The sequence below is a fragment of the Embiotoca jacksoni genome, unplaced genomic scaffold (assembly GCF_022577435.1).
Source record: "Embiotoca jacksoni isolate LCO1_2020_lvr unplaced genomic scaffold, fEmbJac1.0.p SCAF_58, whole genome shotgun sequence".
NCBI classification, from domain to species: domain Eukaryota; kingdom Metazoa; phylum Chordata; class Actinopteri; family Embiotocidae; genus Embiotoca; species Embiotoca jacksoni.
Window position 1 is genome coordinate 1,289,046 of NW_027185412.1, and position 21,308 is coordinate 1,310,353.

A 21,308-nucleotide genomic window follows, 5' to 3' on the forward strand; every position below is an offset into this window, starting at 1 on the left:
TCCTATGAGTCGAGGAGCAAAAACCAGCACACCGTGCAGGACACGCCCCCAAAGGCTCACCTGAAGACGTCAACATTTATTCTGGAGGAAAAAGCACTTTTAGGCTTTTAGTGATTTTTTTTTTTTTTTAAATTGACAGCTTCATCAAAAATCGGCCATTTTCTGAACGGACTTTGGTTCAGAGTATATTTTTCAGCCTCACAGTCAAACCAAACTTTTACTTTTGATTTAAAAATGTTTTGGAGGCAGATAGTTTTCAGAAAAGTCCATTAACTTTTAAAGACTTTTAAATTGCATCTGAAACATAAAGGAACATTTATTCTTTTCTATAAATAATCATTGGCAGCTTCTGAGGTTCTGATTTCATGTTTAATTATTTATAAAAGACATTTTTACAAGAAAATAAATATAAAATTCAATAAGAATATAAACAAGAAATCGGAGACTCATTGAACATTTATTAAGACACATAAAACTACAGTTTCTGTACAAACAGTGAAGGTGATTTCAAATTCAAATAAAACACGTTGCTGTCATAAAAACAAACATAAGGTGCATCGAGTTTAACACTGATGTTTTAATATCTGCTGGATGAAGCTTCAGTTTCTGTTTCAGACAGAAGTTTGTCCTCTTTCAGCCTCCGTACGGCGACCTGCTTCACATCCGGTTCAGTTTGTTCTGGGTCATCTGGACCAGCAGCTCCGAGTACCTCTCCAGCAGCGACATCGTCCCGTCGTCCTCCGGCTGACCAGAGGGGGCGCCGCCGCTGCGTCCGCCCGCCCCACCGAGCACCGCCCCCCCCAGCACCGCCTGCAGCTCAGACTGAACGACACCAAACGCCTCCTGCAGGACGGACGACATCTGGAGACGGCGTCCAGAACCGCCGAGCTGCATCAGAGACGCAAAACGGGTTTAACGACACCGGTGGAGAAAACGTACGAGAAAAAAGACATTCTGACAATAGAAGCAAAATATAAACATCTTTCATAACGTCAGAAAACTGAGAAAAGTTCACAAAATTACAGAAAGTAGAAAATTAGAAGTTTTAAAAAAGAGAAAAAGTATCAGAAGGCCAAAAAAGTAAAAAAAATAAATTAAAAAAAGCCACATTATGAGTAACACTAAAATGTGAGAAAAAAAAATTCACAACATAAAGTAAAAAACTATCATGTCACGTCACCAGAAAATGTTTGATACTGCAAAATTATATATATATATAAAAATAAACCGTCAAAGAAGTATTTTCAAAAAAAATTCAAAAATTAATTTTATCTAATTAAAAACAGTTAAAGTCATATTTTAGGGGGAAAATATAAAACATTTCATAATATATAATATATTAATACATAAAGTGGAAATCCTAAATGAAAAAGTTGTAAAGTTCTTTTAAAAGTAAAAATATTTTGATGAAGAATATGAAGAGAAAAGTTCAGTTATACTTTGAGCAGAAAAACAGTTTCTGACGTGAACAGAAACAGGAAGTCGGTATCGAACCTGCTGGTAGAAACGCACGGCTCGCCTCGCCGTCTGTCTCAGCTCGTTGGCGACCTGCTGACACTCCTGCAGACTAACCGACTCTTCATCCTCATCCTCATCCTCACCTCCACCTGAACCTGCAGAATAATAACTGTTCTTACAGTCTATCCTGAGGGGGGCGCTACAGCAACGATCTGTCCAATGTGACCGGGAGTCCGAACACCTGACAGTGTCACAGGAACTGTACAGGAAGTTACCTGTCTGGGGGGGGTGGAGTCTTTCTGATAGAGGGGAGGAGCAAGAGGTGGGCGGGGCGGTGACGAAGGAATCAGCTCCAGAAGACACGTCTGATACCAAAACCAGAAAAAGAAAAATGACGAAGGGATCAGAGCAGAAGTCGGAAAATCAAACGAATATTTCTGGGAAAAAAAAACAAAAATATTTTTGAAAAGTGAAATTTCTCAAAATATTGTGAGAAAAAGTATAAAAGATTTTAGGGAAAAAGTCCAAATGTATAAAAAAGAAAAAAAGTTAGCTATAATATTTAAAGACATTTAAAAAAAAAAAAAATCTTCATATTTTTAAATACTTTTGAGAAAATATCTGAAATATTAATCAAAGAAATTTGTTTAAAAATTTTTGTAACATTTTAAAAGTTGGAGAAAGTTTTAGGAGAAAAACAAGTGCGACATGAAAAAGTTCAAAGATATTTTTAGAGGATAAACATGATATCAGAGGTTCTCGGGGACGACGGCCGCCGTTACCTGGATCCGTCCTCGACCGTCCTCGACCGTCCGCTGACGTAGTGGCGGAGCAGGTGCTGACCTCAGACGTGGTGGGCGGGGTCGAGAGGGCGGGGCTCTGGATGAGTGTTTGGTTTTCATTGCTTGGCGTCTCTTCGACGCTGCCGACGCTCAACCTGCCGACTCCGCCCTGTGACGTCACCTGAGAGGGCGTGGCCAACACCTGCTGGCTGACAAGATGAAATAAAATGCAAATCAGGTGAAATTGATTGATTGATTTAATTACGACAATTTTCTCAACTGTCGATTTAGGTTTTTTTTACAGACTATTACAACTTCCTGAAAGAAAAACGACTTAATACATTAAATATTATATATATATATATATATGTGTGTGTTTTGTTTGCGGCCCATCGTGGGACCAGGTGTTACCTGCTGGTCCGGTCCAGATGGGCTTCGGCTTCGGCGCTGTGCAGTTCCAGACCAGCGGACAGCGGGGGGGTGGCTGCAGACGTGGGGTCTGAGGAGGGGCAGAGGTCCTCCTTGTTCTCCACCTGGGTGGAGGTGGAGATGAGGGTGGGGGTGTCCAGGCTCAGTTTGGCCCTGGAGCTGGCTGTGGTTCCCAGGTATCCCAGCCGAGACGTCCCCTGCTGGACTGAAGACACTGCGCTGCTGTTGTGGGCCGTCACAGTATTGGAGGTGACATCTGATTGGTTAAAGAAGAAGAATGATGTCAGAGCTGAAGAGTGGCGGGACTTCAAAGAGATTCAAGGAGAAAATTAAGTTTTGAAAAAGTTCCCACAGCGACACGAGGTGACCTCTGACCAGATGGGATTCTGTTTCAGGACGATGACATCACATAACAATAGTTCGAGAGTAATCCCACCTAAACAGACCAGAATATTCAAAACAACCTCAGTGACCTTTAACCTCGAGAAGAGAAACACCTAAACACCCGGTGTGTGTACGACAACCCACGCAGACACACCTCCCAGCAACTTCCTGCACTGGACGAAACACATGGTGTGTAGTCGGCGTGGTGGGCGACGCCAGGGCTGATGGGAAATTGAACAGGAAGCTTGTCTGGGTTGGTCTGAGTGGTGGCGCCTCACTGTGGTCGCACACACACACACACACACACACACACTGCTGTTGTTGCACCGGCGGTGGTCCAGCAGGAGTTTAGAGGAGCAGGTGGGCGGCGTCCCTCAGGGAAGCATCATGGAGCCTCTGAGGAACTCTGTTCAACTGGTCTGACTGTGTGTGTGTGTGTGTGTGTGTGTGTGTGTGTGTGTGTGTGTGTGTGTGTGTGAGAGAGACAGACAGCTGGAGGGATGCTGTCAGCTGTTTCTGTAATTATGAACGTTTTGTATTTAAGATGTCTCAGAGGAACCAAAAAAACAAATCAAACATGTAACACTTTCGTTTCTGAGGGACTTTTAACAGGAGGCGCTTCACGTGAGTCAAACCAGTTTCAGGTTTATCTTATCAACACTGACTTCCTGTTTGGAGGTTACATTTATTTCTGCGAGTCATTTAAAAAGCAGACGATAAAAAAACAAGAAACTGCCGACTCACCGCCGTCACAGCTCCCGTTTCCTCTCTGAGTCGACATGGAGACGACGTCGCTGCTCGACTCCGACATCACCTGAAGACAAACAGACTTACACTCAGGCGTGTTTAGTGTGTTCCAGGCGTGTTTATTGTGTTTCAGGCGTGTTTAGTGCGTTTCAGGCGTGTTTAGTGTGTTTAGTGTGTTTCAGGCGTGTTTAGTGTGTTCCAGGCGTGTTTATTGTGTTTAGTGTGTTTCAGGCGTGTTTAGTGTGTTCCAGGCGTGTTTATTGTGTTTAGTGTTTCAGGCGTGTTTATTGTGTTTCAGGCGTGTTTATTGTGTTTCAGGCGTGTTTAGTGTGTTTCAGGCGTGTTTAGTGTGTTTCAGGTGTTTTTATTGTGTTTCAGGCGTATTTATTGTGTTTCAGGTGTTTTTAGTGTTTCAGGCGTGTTTATTGTGTTTCAGGTGTGTTTCGGGTGTTTCAGGTGTGTTTAGTGTGTTTCAGGCGTGTTTAGTGTGTTTCAGGCGTGTTTATTGTGTTTCAGGTGTTTTTATTGTGTTTCAGGCGTGTTTATTGTGTTTCAGGTGTGTTTCGGGTGTTTCAGGTGTGTTTCGGGTGTTTCAGGTGTGTTTAGTGTGTTTCAGGCGTGTTTATTGTGTTTCAGGCGTGTTTATTGTGTTTCGGGTGTTTCAGGTGTGATTGTGTTTCAGGTGTTTTTATTGTGTTTCAGGTGTGTTTATTGTGTTTCAGGTGTGTTTCAGGTGTGTTTAGTGTGTTTTAGGTGTGTTTATTGTGTTTCAGGTGTTTTTAGTGTGTTTCAGGCGTGTTTATTGTGTTTCAGGTGTGTTTCAGGTGTGATTGTGTTTCAGGTGTTTTTTTTATTGTTTCAGGTGTGTTTCGGGTGTTTCAGGTGTGTTTTAGGTGTGTTTATTGTGTTTCAGGTGTGTTTAGTGTGTTTTAGGTGTGTTTATTGTGTTTCAGGTGTTTTTAGTGTGTTTCAGGCGTGTTTATTGTGTTTCAGGTGTGTTTCGGGTGTTTCAGGTGTGATTGTGTTTCAGGTGTTTTTTTATTGTGTTTCAGGTGTGTTTCGGGTGTTTCAGGTGTGTTTTAGGTGTGTTTATTGTGTTTCAGGTGTGTTTAGTGTGTTTCAGGTGTGTTTATTGTGTTTCAGGTGTTTTTAGTGTGTTTCAGGCGTGTTTATTGTGTTTCAGGTGTGTTTCGGGTGTTTCAGGTGTGTTTCGGGTGTTTCAGGTGTTTTTATTGTGTTTCAGGTGTGTTTCGGGTGTTTCAGGTGTGATTGTGTTTCAGGTGTTTTTTATTGTGTTTCAGGTGTGTTTATTGTGTTTCAGGTGTGTTTCGGGTGTTTCAGGTGTGATTGTGTTTCAGGTGTTTTTTATTGTGTTTCAGGTGTGTTTCGGGTGTTTCAGGTGTGTTTAGTGTGTTTCAGGCGTGTTTATTGTGTTTCAGGTGTTTTTAGTGTGTTTCAGGCGTGTTGGTTGTGTTTCAGGTGTGTTTCGGGTGTTTCAGGTGTGTTTATTGTGTTTAGTGTGTTTCAGGCGTGTTTATTGTGTTTCAGGTGTTTTTAGTGTGTTTCAGGCGTGTTTATTGTGTTTCAGGTGTTTTTAGTGTGTTTCAGGCGTGTTTATTGTGTTTCAGGCGTGTTTATTGTGTTTCAGGCGTTTTTAGTGTGTTTCAGGCGTGTTGATTGTGTTTCAGGTGTGTTTCGGGTGTTTCAGTTGTGATTGTGTTTCAGGTGTTTTTAGTGTGTTTCAGGCGTGTTTATTGTGTTTCAGGTGTTTTTAGTGTGTTTCAGGCGTGTTGGTTGTGTTTCAGGTGTGTTTAGTGTGTTTCAGGCGTGTTTATTGTGTTTCAGGTGTTTTTAGTGTGTTTCAGGCGTGTTTATTGTGTTTCAGGTGTTTTTAGTGTGTTTCAGGCGTGTTGATTGTGTTTCAGGTGTGTTTCGGGTGTTTCAGTTGTGATTGTGTTTCAGGTGTTTTTAGTGTGTTTCAGGTGTGTTTATTGTGTTTCAGGCGTGTTTATTGTGTTTCAGGTGTTTTTAGTGTGTTTCAGGCGTGTTTATTGTGTTTCAAGTGTGTTTCGGGTGTTTCAGGTGTGATTGTGTTTCAGGTGTGTTTATTGTGTTTCAGGCGTGTTTATTGTGTTTCAGGCGTGTTTATTGTGTTTAGTGTGTTTCAGGCGTGTGTAGTGTGTTTCAGGCGTGTTTATTGTGTTTAGTGTGTTTCAGGCGTGTTTATTGTGTTTAGTGTGTTTCAGGCGTGTTTATTGTGTTTCAAGTGTGTTTCGGGTGTTTCAGGTGTGATTGTGTTTCAGGCGTGTTTAGTGTGTTTTAGGTGTGTTTCTTGTGTTTCAGGTGTTTTTAGTGTGTTTCAGGCGTGTTTATTGTGTTTAGTGTGTTTCAGGCGTGTTTATTGTGTTTCAGGTGTTTTTAGTGTGTTTCAGGCGTGTTTATTGTGTTTAGTGTGTTTCAGGCGTGTTTATTGTGTTTAGTGTGTTTCAGGCGTGTTTATTGTGTTTAGTGTGTTTCAGGCGTGTTTATTGTGTTTCAGGTGTGTTTCGGGTGTTTCAGGTGTGATTGTGTTTCAGGTGTTTTTATTGTGTTTCAGGTGTGTTTAGTGTGTTTTAGGTGTGTTTATTGTGTTTCAGGTGTTTTTAGTGTGTTTCAGGCGTGTTTATTGTGTTTCAGGTGTGTTTCGGGTGTGATTGTGTTTCAGGTGTTTTTTTTATTGTGTTTCAGGTGTGTTTCGGGTGTTTCAGGTGTGTTTTAGGTGTGTTTATTGTGTTTCAGGTGTGTTTTAGGTGTGTTTGTTGTGTTTCGGGTGTTTTTAGTGTGTTTCAGGCGTGTTTATTGTGTTTCAGGTGTTTTTAGTGTGTTTCAGGCGTGTTTATTGTGTTTAGTGTGTTTCAGGCGTGTGTAGTGTGTTTCAGGCGTGTTTATTGTGTTTAGTGTGTTTCAGGCGTGTTTAGTGTGTTTCAGGTGTTTTTAGTGTTTCAGGCGTGTTTATTGTGTTTCAGGTGTGTTTCGGGTGTTTCAGGTGTGTTTAGTGTGTTTCAGGCGTGTTTAGTGTGTTTCAGGCGTGTTTATTGTGTTTCAGGTGTTTTTATTGTGTTTCAGGCGTGTTTATTGTGTTTCAGGTGTGTTTCGGGTGTTTCAGGTGTGTTTCGGGTGTTTCAGGTGTGTTTAGTGTGTTTCAGGCGTGTTTATTGTGTTTCAGGCGTGTTTATTGTGTTTCGGGTGTTTCAGGTGTGATTGTGTTTCAGGTGTTTTTATTGTGTTTCAGGTGTGTTTATTGTGTTTCAGGTGTGTTTCAGGTGTGTTTAGTGTGTTTCAGGCGTGTTTATTGTGTTTCAGGTGTGTTTCAGGTGTGATTGTGTTTCAGGTGTTTTTTTATTGTTTCAGGTGTGTTTCGGGTGTTTCAGGTGTGTTTTAGGTGTGTTTATTGTGTTTCAGGTGTGTTTAGTGTGTTTTAGGTGTGTTTATTGTGTTTCAGGTGTTTTTAGTGTGTTTCAGGCGTGTTTATTGTGTTTCAGGTGTGTTTCGGGTGTTTCAGGTGTGATTGTGTTTCAGGTGTTTTTTTATTGTGTTTCAGGTGTGTTTCGGGTGTTTCAGGTGTGTTTTAGGTGTGTTTATTGTGTTTCAGGTGTGTTTAGTGTGTTTCAGGTGTGTTTATTGTGTTTCAGGTGTTTTTAGTGTGTTTCAGGCGTGTTTATTGTGTTTCAGGTGTGTTTCGGGTGTTTCAGGTGTGTTTCGGGTGTTTCAGGTGTTTTTATTGTGTTTCAGGTGTGTTTCGGGTGTTTCAGGTGTGATTGTGTTTCAGGTGTTTTTTATTGTGTTTCAGGTGTGTTTATTGTGTTTCAGGTGTGTTTCGGGTGTTTCAGGTGTGATTGTGTTTCAGGTGTTTTTTATTGTGTTTCAGGTGTGTTTCGGGTGTTTCAGGTGTGTTTAGTGTGTTTCAGGTGTGTTTAGTGTGTTTCAGGCGTGTTTATTGTGTTTCAGGTGTTTTTAGTGTGTTTCAGGCGTGTTGGTTGTGTTTCAGGTGTGTTTCGGGTGTTTCAGGTGTGTTTATTGTGTTTAGTGTGTTTCAGGCGTGTTTATTGTGTTTCAGGTGTTTTTAGTGTGTTTCAGGCGTGTTTATTGTGTTTCAGGTGTTTTTAGTGTGTTTCAGGCGTGTTTATTGTGTTTCAGGCGTGTTTATTGTGTTTCAGGCGTTTTTAGTGTGTTTCAGGCGTGTTGATTGTGTTTCAGGTGTGTTTCGGGTGTTTCAGTTGTGATTGTGTTTCAGGTGTTTTTAGTGTGTTTCAGGCGTGTTTATTGTGTTTCAGGTGTTTTTAGTGTGTTTCAGGCGTGTTGGTTGTGTTTCAGGTGTGTTTAGTGTGTTTCAGGCGTGTTTATTGTGTTTCAGGTGTTTTTAGTGTGTTTCAGGCGTGTTTATTGTGTTTCAGGTGTTTTTAGTGTGTTTCAGGCGTGTTGATTGTGTTTCAGGTGTGTTTCGGGTGTTTCAGTTGTGATTGTGTTTCAGGTGTTTTTAGTGTGTTTCAGGTGTGTTTATTGTGTTTCAGGCGTGTTTATTGTGTTTCAGGTGTTTTTAGTGTGTTTCAGGCGTGTTTATTGTGTTTCAAGTGTGTTTCGGGTGTTTCAGGTGTGATTGTGTTTCAGGTGTGTTTATTGTGTTTCAGGCGTGTTTATTGTGTTTCAGGCGTGTTTATTGTGTTTAGTGTGTTTCAGGCGTGTGTAGTGTGTTTCAGGCGTGTTTATTGTGTTTAGTGTGTTTCAGGCGTGTTTATTGTGTTTCTTGTGTTTCAGGTGTTTTTAGTGTGTTTCAGGCGTGTTTAGTGTGTTTTAGGTGTGTTTCTTGTGTTTCAGGTGTTTTTAGTGTGTTTCAGGCGTGTTTATTGTGTTTAGTGTGTTTCAGGCGTGTTTATTGTGTTTCAGGTGTTTTTAGTGTGTTTCAGGCGTGTTTATTGTGTTTAGTGTGTTTCAGGCGTGTTTATTGTGTTTAGTGTGTTTCAGGCGTGTTTATTGTGTTTAGTGTGTTTCAGGCGTGTTTATTGTGTTTCAGGTGTGTTTCGGGTGTTTCAGGTGTGATTGTGTTTCAGGTGTTTTTATTGTGTTTCAGGTGTGTTTCAGGTGTGTTTCAGGTGTGTTTATTGTGTTTCAGGTGTTTTTAGTGTGTTTCAGGCGTGTTTATTGTGTTTCAGGTGTGTTTCGGGTGTGATTGTGTTTCAGGTGTTTTTTTTATTGTGTTTCAGGTGTGTTTCGGGTGTTTCAGGTGTGTTTTAGGTGTGTTTATTGTGTTTCAGGTGTGTTTTAGGTGTGTTTGTTGTGTTTCGGGTGTTTTTAGTGTGTTTCAGGCGTGTTTATTGTGTTTCAGGTGTTTTTAGTGTGTTTCAGGCGTGTTTATTGTGTTTAGTGTGTTTCAGGCGTGTGTAGTGTGTTTCAGGCGTGTTTATTGTGTTTAGTGTGTTTCAGGCGTGTTTAGTGTGTTTCAGGTGTGTTTATTGTGTTTCAGGTGTTTTTAGTGTGTTTCAGGCGTGTTTAGTGTGTTTTAGGTGTGTTTCTTGTGTTTCAGGTGTTTTTAGTGTGTTTCAGGAGTGTTTATTGTGTTTAGTGTGTTTCAGGCGTGTTTATTGTGTTTCAGGTGTTTTTAGTGTGTTTCAAGTGTGTTTATTGTGTTTCAGGTGTTTTTAGTGTGTTTCAGGTATGTTTATTGTGTTTAGTGTGTTTCAGGCGTGTTTAGTGTGTTTCAGGTGTTTTTAGTGTGTTTCAGGCGTGTTTATTGTGTTTCAGGTGTTTTTAGTGTGTTTCAGGCGTGTTTAGTGTGTTTTAGGTGTGTTTCTTGTGTTTCAGGTGTTTTTAGTGTGTTTCAGGCGTGTTTATTGTGTTTAGTGTGTTTCAGGTGTGTTTATTGTGTTTCAGGTGTTTTTAGTGTGTTTCAGGTGTGTTTATTGTGTTTCAGGTGTTTTTAGTGTGTTTCAGGTGTGTTTATTGTGTTTAGTGTGTTTCAGGCGTGTTTATTGTGTTTCAGGTGTTTTTAGTGTGTTTCAGGCGTGTTTAGTGTGTTTCAGGTGTTTTTAGTGTGTTTCAGGCGTGTTTAGTGTGTTTTAGGTGTGTTTCTTGTGTTTCAGGTGTTTTTAGTGTGTTTCAGGAGTGTTTATTGTGTTTAGTGTGTTTCAGGCGTGTTTATTGTGTTTCAGGTGTTTTTAGTGTGTTTCAAGTGTGTTTATTGTGTTTCAGGTGTTTTTAGTGTGTTTCAGGTATGTTTATTGTGTTTAGTGTGTTTCAGGCGTGTTTAGTGTGTTTCAGGTGTTTTTAGTGTGTTTCAGGCGTGTTTATTGTGTTTCAGGTGTTTTTAGTGTGTTTCAGGCGTGTTTAGTGTGTTTTAGGTGTGTTTCTTGTGTTTCAGGTGTTTTTAGTGTGTTTCAGGCGTGTTTATTGTGTTTAGTGTGTTTCAGGCGTGTTTATTGTGTTTCAGGTGTTTTTAGTGTGTTTCAGGTGTGTTTATTGTGTTTAGTGTGTTTCAGGCGTGTTTATTGTGTTTCAGGTGTTTTTAGTGTGTTTCAGGTGTTTTTAGTGTGTTTCAGGTGTGTTTCGAGTGTTTCAGGTGTGATTGTGTACCGATGTGTTGCTTATGTTGCTCTCCTCTGAGATCCTGGTCGGGATGGAGGCAGGAGGCGGAGCTCTGTTCAGACACGCCCTACAACAGCAGAAATCATCCATTATTGCCATGACAACTACCACCAGACTCACTCAGTCACCTGCGCTCATAATGGGGACCCATACAGTTACCTTGAGGTCACAGCTTCATTCCTGTCCCTCACAGCTGCCGAGGATTGTGGGTAAGCGGACCTGATTCTGTCCTGGAAGCGGGACAGGAAGCGGGTGGAGATGCTGAGTCGGGGATTCAGGAAGTGTTTCTCCTCTGGAGGCTGCAAAGTCCTCAGGTCTGTGTCGAACTTCTCTGGAAGGTCAAAGGTCAGACAGCAGTCAGAGCCAGGAGACGGCAGAGTTACGATTGAAGATGAAGAGCGATGAAGAGCGCCCCACCGTCGGTCCCACTGCAGGACAGAGTGTCAAAGTGGTTCCTCAGAGAGATGCGGTCCTCGTCGTCCTCCAGACCCAAACTGCCCGAAGAACTGCCCTGACTCAGAGAGTCTGTGTCTGAGGATGAGGAGGAATATATTAATAGGTAATAAAAAATGAAAAGAATGAAATAATCATTTGCAGAAGCATTAATAATGATTCATGTTGTGTAACTTTTATTTTCATTGTGGTAGTTTTGATAATTTCAACCTGTAAATCAGCCTCATACTCATAAATAAAATCTATTAATATTATTGTTGTTATTATTAAGAGGAATGTAAGGAGCCCCTTAAAACACGTTGTATCCAAACTGTGATACAAATTATCAAATGATTAATTTAAGAATTAAATTCAAGAAGAACTTTTCTTGAATTTGTTTTCCAAGAATAACAAATCTGGGAATTTTGACAAAAACAAAACTCAGTAAATTTCATTTTAGGAGGATCCTGACAGAAAATGTTTCAATCCTGAATTTAAAGGACTCAACTACTTCAGGATCTTCAGAATTGAGACGTTGAAACAGTTGTTCTGTGACTGATGTTTCTGACCTGCGTCATGCTGCTGCTCCAGACTTCCTGCCGACCCGTCGGAGCAGGCGGAGTCTGGACTCAGCTGGGTGCTCCACACAGGCTCCGCCCCCTGACCCTTGACCTCCAGCTGGGTGAGAGCCAGCTGAGGTTCTGTCACTCCCTCCACATCAAACTCCCTGAAAAACAAACCGTCAGAGAGGAGCTGAGACCTCTGAGCTCTGCACACAGAGGACTTTTATTTTGAAGGGCAGGAAGGTGAGCCTCACCTGTCGGAGGTGCTGCAGGTGATGTTGGGGTAAAGGATGAAGGTGCTCTGGTCCTCACCTGCCGTCTGCCGCACCTGAACGTCACACTCAGTCAGACTAGATCCATGTTAAACTGATGGAAGTGTTCTGAACACTCACCTCTTCCTCCTCCTCTTCCTCCTCGTCTCCCAGGACATTTTCCAGACTCTGAGGGTGGAAGTCCTCCTCTTCCTCTCCCTCCTCCCCTTCGTCCTCCTCTTCCCTCTTGGTGGGACTGGGGGAGAAGCTGGAGCAGATGGTCAGTGGGTTCAGCTGCTCCGTCCACCGGCTCCGCACCTGACGAGGCTCAGCGTCTGATTGGACGGCTAAAGAGGCCCCGCCCTCACCCTGCTTAAACAGGAAGAAAATTAATCCACAAACTCATCGATCAGTCATGGAGTGAAATAAAGAGCACGGAGGACCGACCAGCTTTCTGAACCACATGGGCAGTTTTCCGTTGGTCTGAAGCAGTTGAGCGTCTGAAACAACAACAACAACAACAACAACAACAAGATTAAAACACAAACTATCTGCTGCCAAAACAACTAAATGTTGAGTCTTCAGCATCACTGTTTCTTTAAATGGAGGTAAAGTCAATGAGGTAACCTTTGACTCGACCCCAGACCTCCTCCTCACCAGGAGCCGAGTCTAGTCGGGCTGGAGTCCCGTGGTCGACCTCCTCCTCCTCCTCCTCCTCCATCATCTGAGGCAGCTGAGAGGAGGGAGCGGTGATGAAGGTCTCCCTCCTGAAACGACACCATGAAGCTCAGACAGACACGACATCAGCTGCCCACTCGGCATTTCAGCACCTCACCCACCTGATGTTCAGCTGTTTGCTGGGTTCAGGTGCTGCAGGTGCTCTGAGGCTCCGCCTCTTCCTCATGGTGCCGGTCATCTGGGAGTCCAACCGCCACACAAACACACAACTACACACAAGATACACAAAGTCAACCAAGAGAGCAGAGTTCACCCGTGTCCTGACTTCTGACATCACCAACGCTCACCTGTCAGTGAAGCTCACCTGTCAGTGAAGCTCACCTGTCAGTGAAGCTCACCTGTCAGTGAAGCTCACCTGTCAGTGAAGCTCACCTGTCTCCGGACACAGAGATGAGGTGTCTGCAGTCCTGACTGAACCTCATACAGGTGACGATCTCTGAGGAAACAAACGCAGCAGGTAAATGATGAAGTGATTTACTTTGTGAGGTTCTGAGGAGGAACTCTCAACTCCACCGTGTTGGATTTACTCACCTGAATGTCCGAACAGGGTGGCGACACACTCCCCGGACTCGTAGTCGAAGATGGTGATGTTTTTATCGGAGCAGCTGGTGGCGAAGAACGACCCCGATGGATCCATCTGAACCTGCGGAGCATCATCACGGCGTGAAGATTCATCTCGGCTGCTTCACGTGACAGACTGATCATCAATAAGCTCCTCCCTCCTTACCTTCAGCAGAGCTCCTTCATCACTGGACGAGCCTTTCAAACACTTCTTCAGCTTCCCCGTCTCCACGTTGTACACCCTGAAACACACTCTCCTCAGCTCAGACGGAAACATTCACACTTTCTGCTTATTGTGAATCGTGAACTGGGTTTAAAACACATTTCGTAGTTCTGACTTCAGACTGAATATTTGATCTACCTGACGTTTCGGTCCTGACAGGCGACGGCGACGTGAGTCCTGGACAGGTCCAGGTCCATGTCGTACAGAGTCGTCTTCTCCACCACGTGGTGACTCCTGGAGAACGACAGACCTTCTGCCGTCTGCACACAAACACAACAAAAGAACCTTTAAGTTACAAAACTGAGACATTAAATAACCACAAAGACACACAAGGACAAATAACCTCACAGCTTTACTCGTCTCATCATCTGTCCCCAGCTGGACTCTGACAACAATTAAACTATTTAAAAAATCAACGTGTAAATTAGAGGTTTTGCTGAACTCAACAGTTTCCAGGTGAAACGTCTGCAGGTGAGTCTGACCTGCTCAGCTGTCAGGAAGTAGATGCTCTTGTCGGCTCCACAGCTCACCATTCGAACCTCCGGGCTCTCACCTGCAACACAGGTGAACTCTGTTTGACTCCGCCTCCAAATGCGGACATTCACGACCGAAGCCAACGTTGTCCGAACTCCTACCTGTGAACTTCACAGCCGTGATGGAGGCCGAGTGGTCGTTCAGAGTTTGTTCCAGACTGTAGTTCTTCTCCAGGTTGAAGACATGGAGGAGTCGATCCCTGCTGGCCGACGCCAACAGCTTCACACCTGAGACGACAGGTGACAGCCGTCAATCAGGAGTCACACCTGAGCCCACGTCATCACCTGTCTCCTGGTCTTACCTGTGGACGTGGGGGAGAACTCCAGACACAACACCTCCGAGTCGTGAGCTTCGATCTTCACCAGCTGGTCCAGAAACTGCAGACCGAAGATCCTGCAGCAGAAACACCGACATGTCATCACACGCCTCTCACACGCCCCTCACACGCATCTCACACGCATCTCAGACGCCCCTCACACGCCCCTCACACGCATCTCACACGCCCCTCACACGCCTCTCACACGCCCCTCACACGCCTCTCACACGCCTCTCACACGCCCCTCACACGCCCCTCACACGCCTCTCACACGCCCCTCACACGCCCCTCACACGCCTCTCACACGCCCCTCACACGCATCTCACACGCCTCTCACACGCCCCTCACACGCCTCTCACACGCCCCTCACACGCATCTCACACGCATCTCACACGCCTCTCACACGCCTCTCACACGCCCCTCACACGCCTCTCACACGCCTCTCACACCCCCCTCACACGCCTCTCACACGCCCCTCACACGCATCTCACACGCCTCTCACACGCCCCTCACACGCCTCTCACACGCCCCTCACACGCATCTCACACGCCCCTCACACGCCTCTCACACGCCCCTCACACGCCTCTCACACGCCTCTCACACGCCCCTCACACGCCCCTCACACGCCTCTCACACGCCCCTCACACGCCCCTCACACGCCTCTCACACGCCCCTCACACGCATCTCACACGCCTCTCACACCCCCCTCACACGCCTCTCACACGCCCCTCACACGCATCTCACACGCCTCTCACACGCCTCTCACACGCCCCTCACACGCATCTCACACGCATCTCACACGCCTCTCACACGCCTCTCACACGCCCCTCACACGCCCCTCACACGCCTCTCACACGCCCCTCACACGCCTCTCACACGCCTCTCACACGCCTCTCACACGCCTCTCACACGCCCCTCACACGCCCCTCACACGCCCCTCACACGCCTCTCACACGCATCTCACACGCATCTCACACGCATCTCACACGCATCTCACACGCCCCTCACACGCCCCTCACACGCCTCTCACACGCCCCTCACACGCCCCTCACACGCCTCTCACACGCCCCTCACACGCCCCTCACACGCCTCTCACACGCCCGTCACACGTCCGTGTTCAGGTCTCACCGCAGGTTTCCACAGCGGTCCCCGGCCGCCAGGTGCTGTCCATCAGGACTGATACTCAGGACTCTGATTCCCGCCTTCCCATCAGCCCCTGCTGCCTCCCCCCGCTCCCCCCGCTCCCCCTCCGCCTGCAGGTGCTGCATGTTCTCCTCCACATACAAGATCCTCAGCAGGTCCTGAGAACACACCAGGTCATTAATGAGGACTCCTCCAAACACGTTTACATACGAGTGCCCCCCCCCCCACCCCGAGTACTCCCGGTGAGCTGGTGGTCTTACGTTGCTGTAGAGGTTTGTGTGTCCGGCGGGGGGGTCGGTGTTCCACAGTCTGATGGTGTTGTCAGAGGAACAGGTGAGGAAGGAGGACGGAGGAAGACACGCCTGAGACGAGTCCCTCACTTCCGGATACACCTGAACAAAACCGCACGCAAAATATACCGCGTCCTGAAGTTTTAGTACTTCTAAATATACTGTGTTCCAAAGTTTTATGACTTCAAATGATATTAATATTTCTGTCTTTCTCGTAATACAAGAAGTATTAATGGTAGGAATGAAAGTATTTTCACAAATGGTAGAAGTATACCTTGTACAATTAAAAGTAATTTGGTAGCACAGAGTATTTCTGTAGTATTTCAAGTAGTATTTGTGGACTTTCTAGTGATATTTAAAGTATTTCTGGAAGTACTTCTTCCAAAGTACATCCAACAATGTTGGTGATATTTCTAGTAGTATTGTCACTTTTGGTCATACTTGAGTAGTTCTGGATATATTTGAGGTATTTTGGGGACTCCAAGCAGTATATTTATCAGTACATGTATGAGTATGAGTGTGTACTTGTGGACCGCTGACCTGGACGCTCCACACACAGCTGCTGTGGTACAGAGCCGAGTGCAGCTTCCCCACGTTCCTCACGTCCTTCACGTCCCACACGTACACACTGTGGTCGTTGTACACGCAGCTCAGCTGGCGGGCCACGGGGTCAAAGGTCACAGCCAACGTGTCGGGGTACTGAGCACCTGGACTGGCAGGTAACAGACTGCTGTGGAAACAGTTTTATCAAGTATTTATTCTGCAATATCTGCAGTATTTCTCCCGCGTGTTTGCAGTATTTCTCCCGCGTGTTTGCAGTATTTCTCCCGCGTGTTTGCAGTACTTGTACCCGTGCGTTGCGCCCTGCGTCAGGTCCACCCCGAGGCGGTGTGGGCGGAGCATGGTGCTGATGTACTGCAGGTTGGACGGACTGAACACTCTGATGACGCCGTCAGCGCAACCACAGAAGATGAAGTCCTGACTGACGGCCAGACAGCCGGCTGACGTCGTCTGTCAACAACAACAACAACAAGGTACATAACAGTAGTTACAAACGCACAGTGCGGTTTTCATATGCGTGTCCAGGTGCGTCCCGTCCCGCCCCTCCCCTCCCCGGCCCCGCCCCTTCCCCGCTCACCTTGAGGTTGACCCAGGCCTCCAGCTGTCGGCTGCCGTTGAACAGACACAGCAGACCGGAGGTGGTGATGCAGTAGGTGCTGGATGCCATGAGGCCCCGCCCACACGCCACCCCACTGAACACACTGTTCTTATGGTCGCCTAGTAACCCTGACCGACCAATCAGGGGCACCGTGCTGTTCACCTGGATACAGGTAGAAAACAGAGAAAGTAAAAACAAAGACAAAGCTGTTACCCAGGCGACGTGACGAAGCGCTGTGATTAGCCGATCAGAAAGCAGGCTGTCACCCGTCGCTCTTTGGAGGCGTCCAGGTACCAGAACTTGACGTGTCGGTTTCCGGCGGTGACGAAGTAGCTGTTGTCCTCAGAGAACGAGACGGAGGACACTCTGCTGGACACTTTGTTAGAGGCGATGATGGAACCTTTCTGCTCAGAGACACGGAGGACAGAGGAGGGGACACAATGTCTTCTTTAAGGTTTCAAAACCACTAAGACACACAAAACAACACAAAGACACTTTTCATGACTTTTCTTTGAGAGAATTTATTTCAGTTCTTTGTAAAACGTTCCAGACAGACGGTCTCTTGTTGCATGTTGATGAGCCGTCGTACTACAACCAACAGCGCCCTCCAGTGGTTCCAGCAGCCTACTGCTCTGCTGGTTGATGTGTGCGTGTGTTCTCACCCTCCAGTCCCACACACTGACGGTCATGTCGTGCTGGTATCCCACGGAGACGATGTAGGAGCTGTTGGTGGAGAACGCCACGCAGGAGACTCCGTATTTATGAGTCTGGACTTCAGCCACCTGAGCTCCACCCACCTGAGCTCCGCCCACCTCCCACACCCGCACGCACGGCATGTGACCGCTCTGAAACACACACAGAATCACACAGCTGCGGGATAACGTGTTCTGTTTGACGTCGAACAGTTCCGTGAAAAAAAGATGTTTAGAAGATGTTGTGCTCGTAAGTCAACAAACAAACAAACAAACACTCGCAGAAAAACTCGGACTTTAACGGAGTCAAAGGTTTAACGACCTTTGATAAAGTCAAGGTCTGTGTTTAGGACTAGGTTTAGGACTGTGTTTAGGACTGTGTTTAGGACTGTGTTTAGGACTAGGTTTAGGTCTGTGTTTAGGACTGTGTTTAGGACTAGGTTTAGGTCTGTGTTTAGGATTGTGTTTAGGATTGTGTTTAGGACTAGGTTTAGGTCTGTGTTTAGGATTGTGTTTAGGATTGTGTTTAGGACTAGGTTTAGGACTAGGTTTAGGTCTGTGTTTAGGATTGTGTTTAGGACTGTGTTTAGGACTAGGTTTAGGACTAGGTTTAGGTCTGTGTTTAGGACTGTGTTTAGGACTAGGTTTAGGACTAGGTTTAGGTCTGTGTTTAGGATTGTGTTTAGGACTGTGTTTAGGACTAGGTTTAGGACTAGGTTTAGGACTGTGTTTAGGACTAGGTTTAGGACTAGGTTTAGGTCTGTGTTTAGGACTGTGTTTAGGACTAGGTTTAGGTCTGTGTTTAGGATTGTGTTTAGGACTGTGTTTAGGACTAGGTTTAGGACTAGGTTTAGGTCTGTGTTTAGGATTGTGTTTAGGACTGTGTTTAGGACTAGGTTTAGGACTAGGTTTAGGACTAGGTTTAGGACTAGGTTTAGGACTGGGTTTAGGACTGTGTTTAGGACTAGGTTTAGGACTGTGTTTAGGACTAGGTTTAGGACTAGGTTTAGGACTGTGTTTAGGACTGTGTTTAGGACTAGGTTTAGGACTAGGTTTAGGACTGTGTTTAGGACTGTGTTTAGGACTGGGTTTAGGACTGGGTTTAGGACTAGGTTTAGGACTGTGTTTAGGACTGTGTTTAGGACTAGGTTTAGGACTAGGTTTAGGTCTGTGTTTAGGACTGTGTTTAGGACTGTGTTTAGGACTAGGTTTAGGTCTGTGTTTAGGACTGTGTTTAGGACTGTGTTTAGGACTAGGTTTAGGACTAGGTTTAGGACTGTGTTTAGGACTGTGTTTAGGACTAGGTTTAGGACTGTGTTTAGGACTAGGTTTAGGACTAGGTTTAGGACTGTGTTTAGGACTGTGTTTAGGACTAGGTTTAGGACTAGGTTTAGGTCTGTGTTTAGGACTGTGTTTAGGACTAGGTTTAGGACTAGGTTTAGGACTGGGTTTAGGATTGGGTTTAGGGACTACTTTCAAACTAGTTTAAAAACGGGTTCTTGGCGAATCTCCATGATATTCCAGGACTCGGCCCATAAACCGTTCAAACCGCTTGACTTTCCATGTCTGGAATAGTTTTTATAATTCCAGGATATGTAAATAAAGTCCAGGACCGATGTGAACAGTTCACAACAGAACCAGTAAAGAGACCAACAGCAGTTTGTTGTGAGTTCACTGATCGTCACATAAAGCGTTAACACGCCTGTTTACACTGAAGATGTTTGGTTGTGACTTGCGAAGATAAAACCGGGTCGCAGCAGTCGTGTTGATTTTCAGTACAACTGAGGAAGAGGAGCACGAATGGACCTTCATGTTTACATATCGCCACGGTTACATCTGTGTTGCCTGTTGTGTGTTTTCAACCTTTAACTGCTCCATCGCTTCATGTTTCAGGACAGAGATACAAAAGCAAACTTCTCTGATCTGGTTCTGGTTCTCCCGCCTCGGGGCGGGGGGCGGGGCGGGGGGGGGTACCTCTCCGGTGACCAGGTGTTTCCCATCATGAGAGAAGGCCAGAGCGCTGAACGGCTTCCTGAAACACAGAGACCAGAACACTCAGCTCAGATCTCACGTTGCAGCAGGTGTTTGAGCGTTCAGGTGAGATCTACCTGGATGTGTTGATGATGTGACTCTGCTTGTTCTTCTTCGGGTGCAGAAGCACGACGACGCACCTGAAACACAGACGCAGTCAGGTGAGGAGAACCGGGCCTTCACTCGGGGGTCATGGACTTCCTCATAGTTGGTAGCCACACCTCCACTAATTTATTCTATTTATCATAATTGAGTGACAGCTGCATGTCAGCGTCAACAACAAACTACTACTATTTTTATCCGTTACACACAGGTGAGTCAAAGGAGGCGGGGCTTACCCTGCAGGGTAGGCGATGAGCCCAGAGTTGGGGTCAGAGGTCAACCCGCTGCTGCTGGCCGTGCTGATACCCAGAACTTTCTCCAGACTCACCTGGAACAACACACACACCAAACTCCATACAAAAATCTCACAATTTAACAGCGTCACACTCTGCAGATGTTTTTTTTAACAGTTAACAACTGATTTTAAAGTCTGACTAAAATCTCATGATTAAACCAGCCATTATTTTAATATGAATATTTCCAGTGTCACAAACACGAAGTGAAAACTAATTTAAACATGTAAGACGCCAATAGTCAAGATGGTTAATCCAAAGAAACGGTATCCACTGTGATGCAAATTAAAAACCAAAAATTTACAGCTATAATTTTTGTATATTTGAAGTGAAGTTTGCTTTAAATCTTTCATTAGTGCAGCAGAAATGCATGAAGTGATATTTAAGATGATTTAAAATAAGACTTTTATTTGACCTGATGGTGTGTGAAAGATAAGAATCACACATAATAAAGAGATGAAACCTCTAACGGAGTTCTGTACTGCCTCTTAAATCAAGAGAAAATCACCTGTAATAATCTGGAGGTCAACAGAAACACAACCTGGGCTCTCAGGTGTAATACTTTTATATTTGGTCTGCTGCTTCTCACTTTTACTACATTATCTGAATAAACTTTGACTTTGTGGGGGGACAGGTTTCTTTGTGACACCGGTGGCCTTTTGTTCGCTAATCATAAGCTTGTTGCTGTGAAAGGTTAAAATAAGTTAAAAGTGTGTGTTAAGTCGTCTTTCCTTCCGTGAGCAGTTCAGACACTTTGTCCTGAAACTCGTCTAAAAACTTCACTTCAGTAAAAACTCCCAGAAACACGGAGCGAGCTAACGGGAAGGCGAGGCTAACAGTTAGCTCCGTTACCCGGCTGCTGGAGGTCTTCTGTCGGCTCTGTCGGCTCCTCCTGCCCGCCGGCTGCTTCCTCTTCGCGGTGTGGACTGAACTGCAGTCCGCTCCCTCTGCCATGATAACTTAATCAACTTATTAGATACAAAAAAAAGAAAAGACGCAGAAACAAACCGAGCAGTGACACCGGGTAGTCACCGTCTAAACACCGCTGTGTTGGTCCATAAAAGCCCGCTGATGTGTGCCCCAGGTGCGGGCGGTCCGTCACAACTCCCCGCTGCCGATGATAATGACGGAGAACCGGGTTAGCTTCATGCTAACTGCCGCTAACGAAACCTGACACTTCTCTGCGCGGCGGGACTCCGGTTCAAACTGGGCTCCGCCCTCTACCCTGACAACCAACCAATGAGCAGCTGACGTTCCGCCCCCTCCCCCAGATCAACAAATGGGACAGCCGAGCAGACAAAACCCCGCCCAACTGCTTGCAAATAAACCAATCAATGTCCAGATAGTTTTTAAAGTTCAATAATATATTTATATAATTTTATATATGCGTAAATTGTTTTGTTACTTTAGGTGTTTTTGATGTCACAGATATCTTCTGTTAAATATGGTGTTGCTCATGATGTCAAACTTTTTTTTTGTATCCCAATAATATGAAAAACAAAATAAGCAGAAGCTACGTGCTAACGCTCTCTGACACTGCTTACATTTCGTGATTAATAAAA

The 21,308-nt window shown here is 45.2% G+C and overlaps 2 protein-coding genes across 7 annotated transcripts; both read right to left on the reverse strand.

The window, feature by feature from the left end:
* Nucleotides 1-419: 419 nt before the first annotated feature.
* wdr62 (WD repeat domain 62) lies at nucleotides 420-20,921 on the reverse strand. 6 transcript variants are annotated; one of them, XM_069173138.1, is made up of 33 exons: nucleotides 20,599-20,921; nucleotides 19,690-19,781; nucleotides 19,429-19,491; nucleotides 19,295-19,352; nucleotides 17,291-17,473; nucleotides 16,895-17,032; nucleotides 16,608-16,790; nucleotides 16,320-16,480; nucleotides 16,010-16,199; nucleotides 15,440-15,571; nucleotides 15,165-15,337; nucleotides 14,022-14,113; nucleotides 13,822-13,947; nucleotides 13,669-13,739; nucleotides 13,325-13,446; nucleotides 13,130-13,205; nucleotides 12,934-13,045; nucleotides 12,775-12,838; nucleotides 12,504-12,611; nucleotides 12,322-12,431; nucleotides 12,112-12,164; nucleotides 11,806-12,033; nucleotides 11,668-11,741; nucleotides 11,420-11,577; nucleotides 10,836-10,949; nucleotides 10,578-10,749; nucleotides 10,407-10,485; nucleotides 3,798-3,867; nucleotides 2,652-2,925; nucleotides 2,241-2,449; nucleotides 1,734-1,823; nucleotides 1,495-1,613; nucleotides 420-888 (listed from the first exon to the last, which is right to left on the reverse strand). In XM_069173138.1, the coding sequence occupies exons 1-33, from the start codon at nucleotides 20,698-20,700 to the stop codon at nucleotides 658-660; spliced, it is 4,227 nt and encodes a 1,408-aa protein (XP_069029239.1). In that variant the 5' UTR covers nucleotides 20,701-20,921; the 3' UTR covers nucleotides 420-657. The 6 variants fall into 6 exon arrangements, with proteins under 6 accessions (XP_069029239.1, XP_069029236.1, XP_069029238.1 ...); XM_069173135.1 differs by having other exon boundaries at nucleotides 11,806-12,036; nucleotides 12,292-12,431; XM_069173137.1 differs by having other exon boundaries at nucleotides 16,314-16,480.
* Nucleotides 17,462-19,198, reverse strand: LOC138212601 (uncharacterized). Its single transcript, XM_069173057.1, has 2 exons — nucleotides 19,155-19,198; nucleotides 17,462-18,800 (listed from the first exon to the last, which is right to left on the reverse strand). The coding sequence occupies exons 1-2, from the start codon at nucleotides 19,196-19,198 to the stop codon at nucleotides 17,654-17,656; spliced, it is 1,191 nt and encodes a 396-aa protein (XP_069029158.1). The 3' UTR covers nucleotides 17,462-17,653.
* Nucleotides 20,922-21,308: the final 387 nt, after the last annotated feature.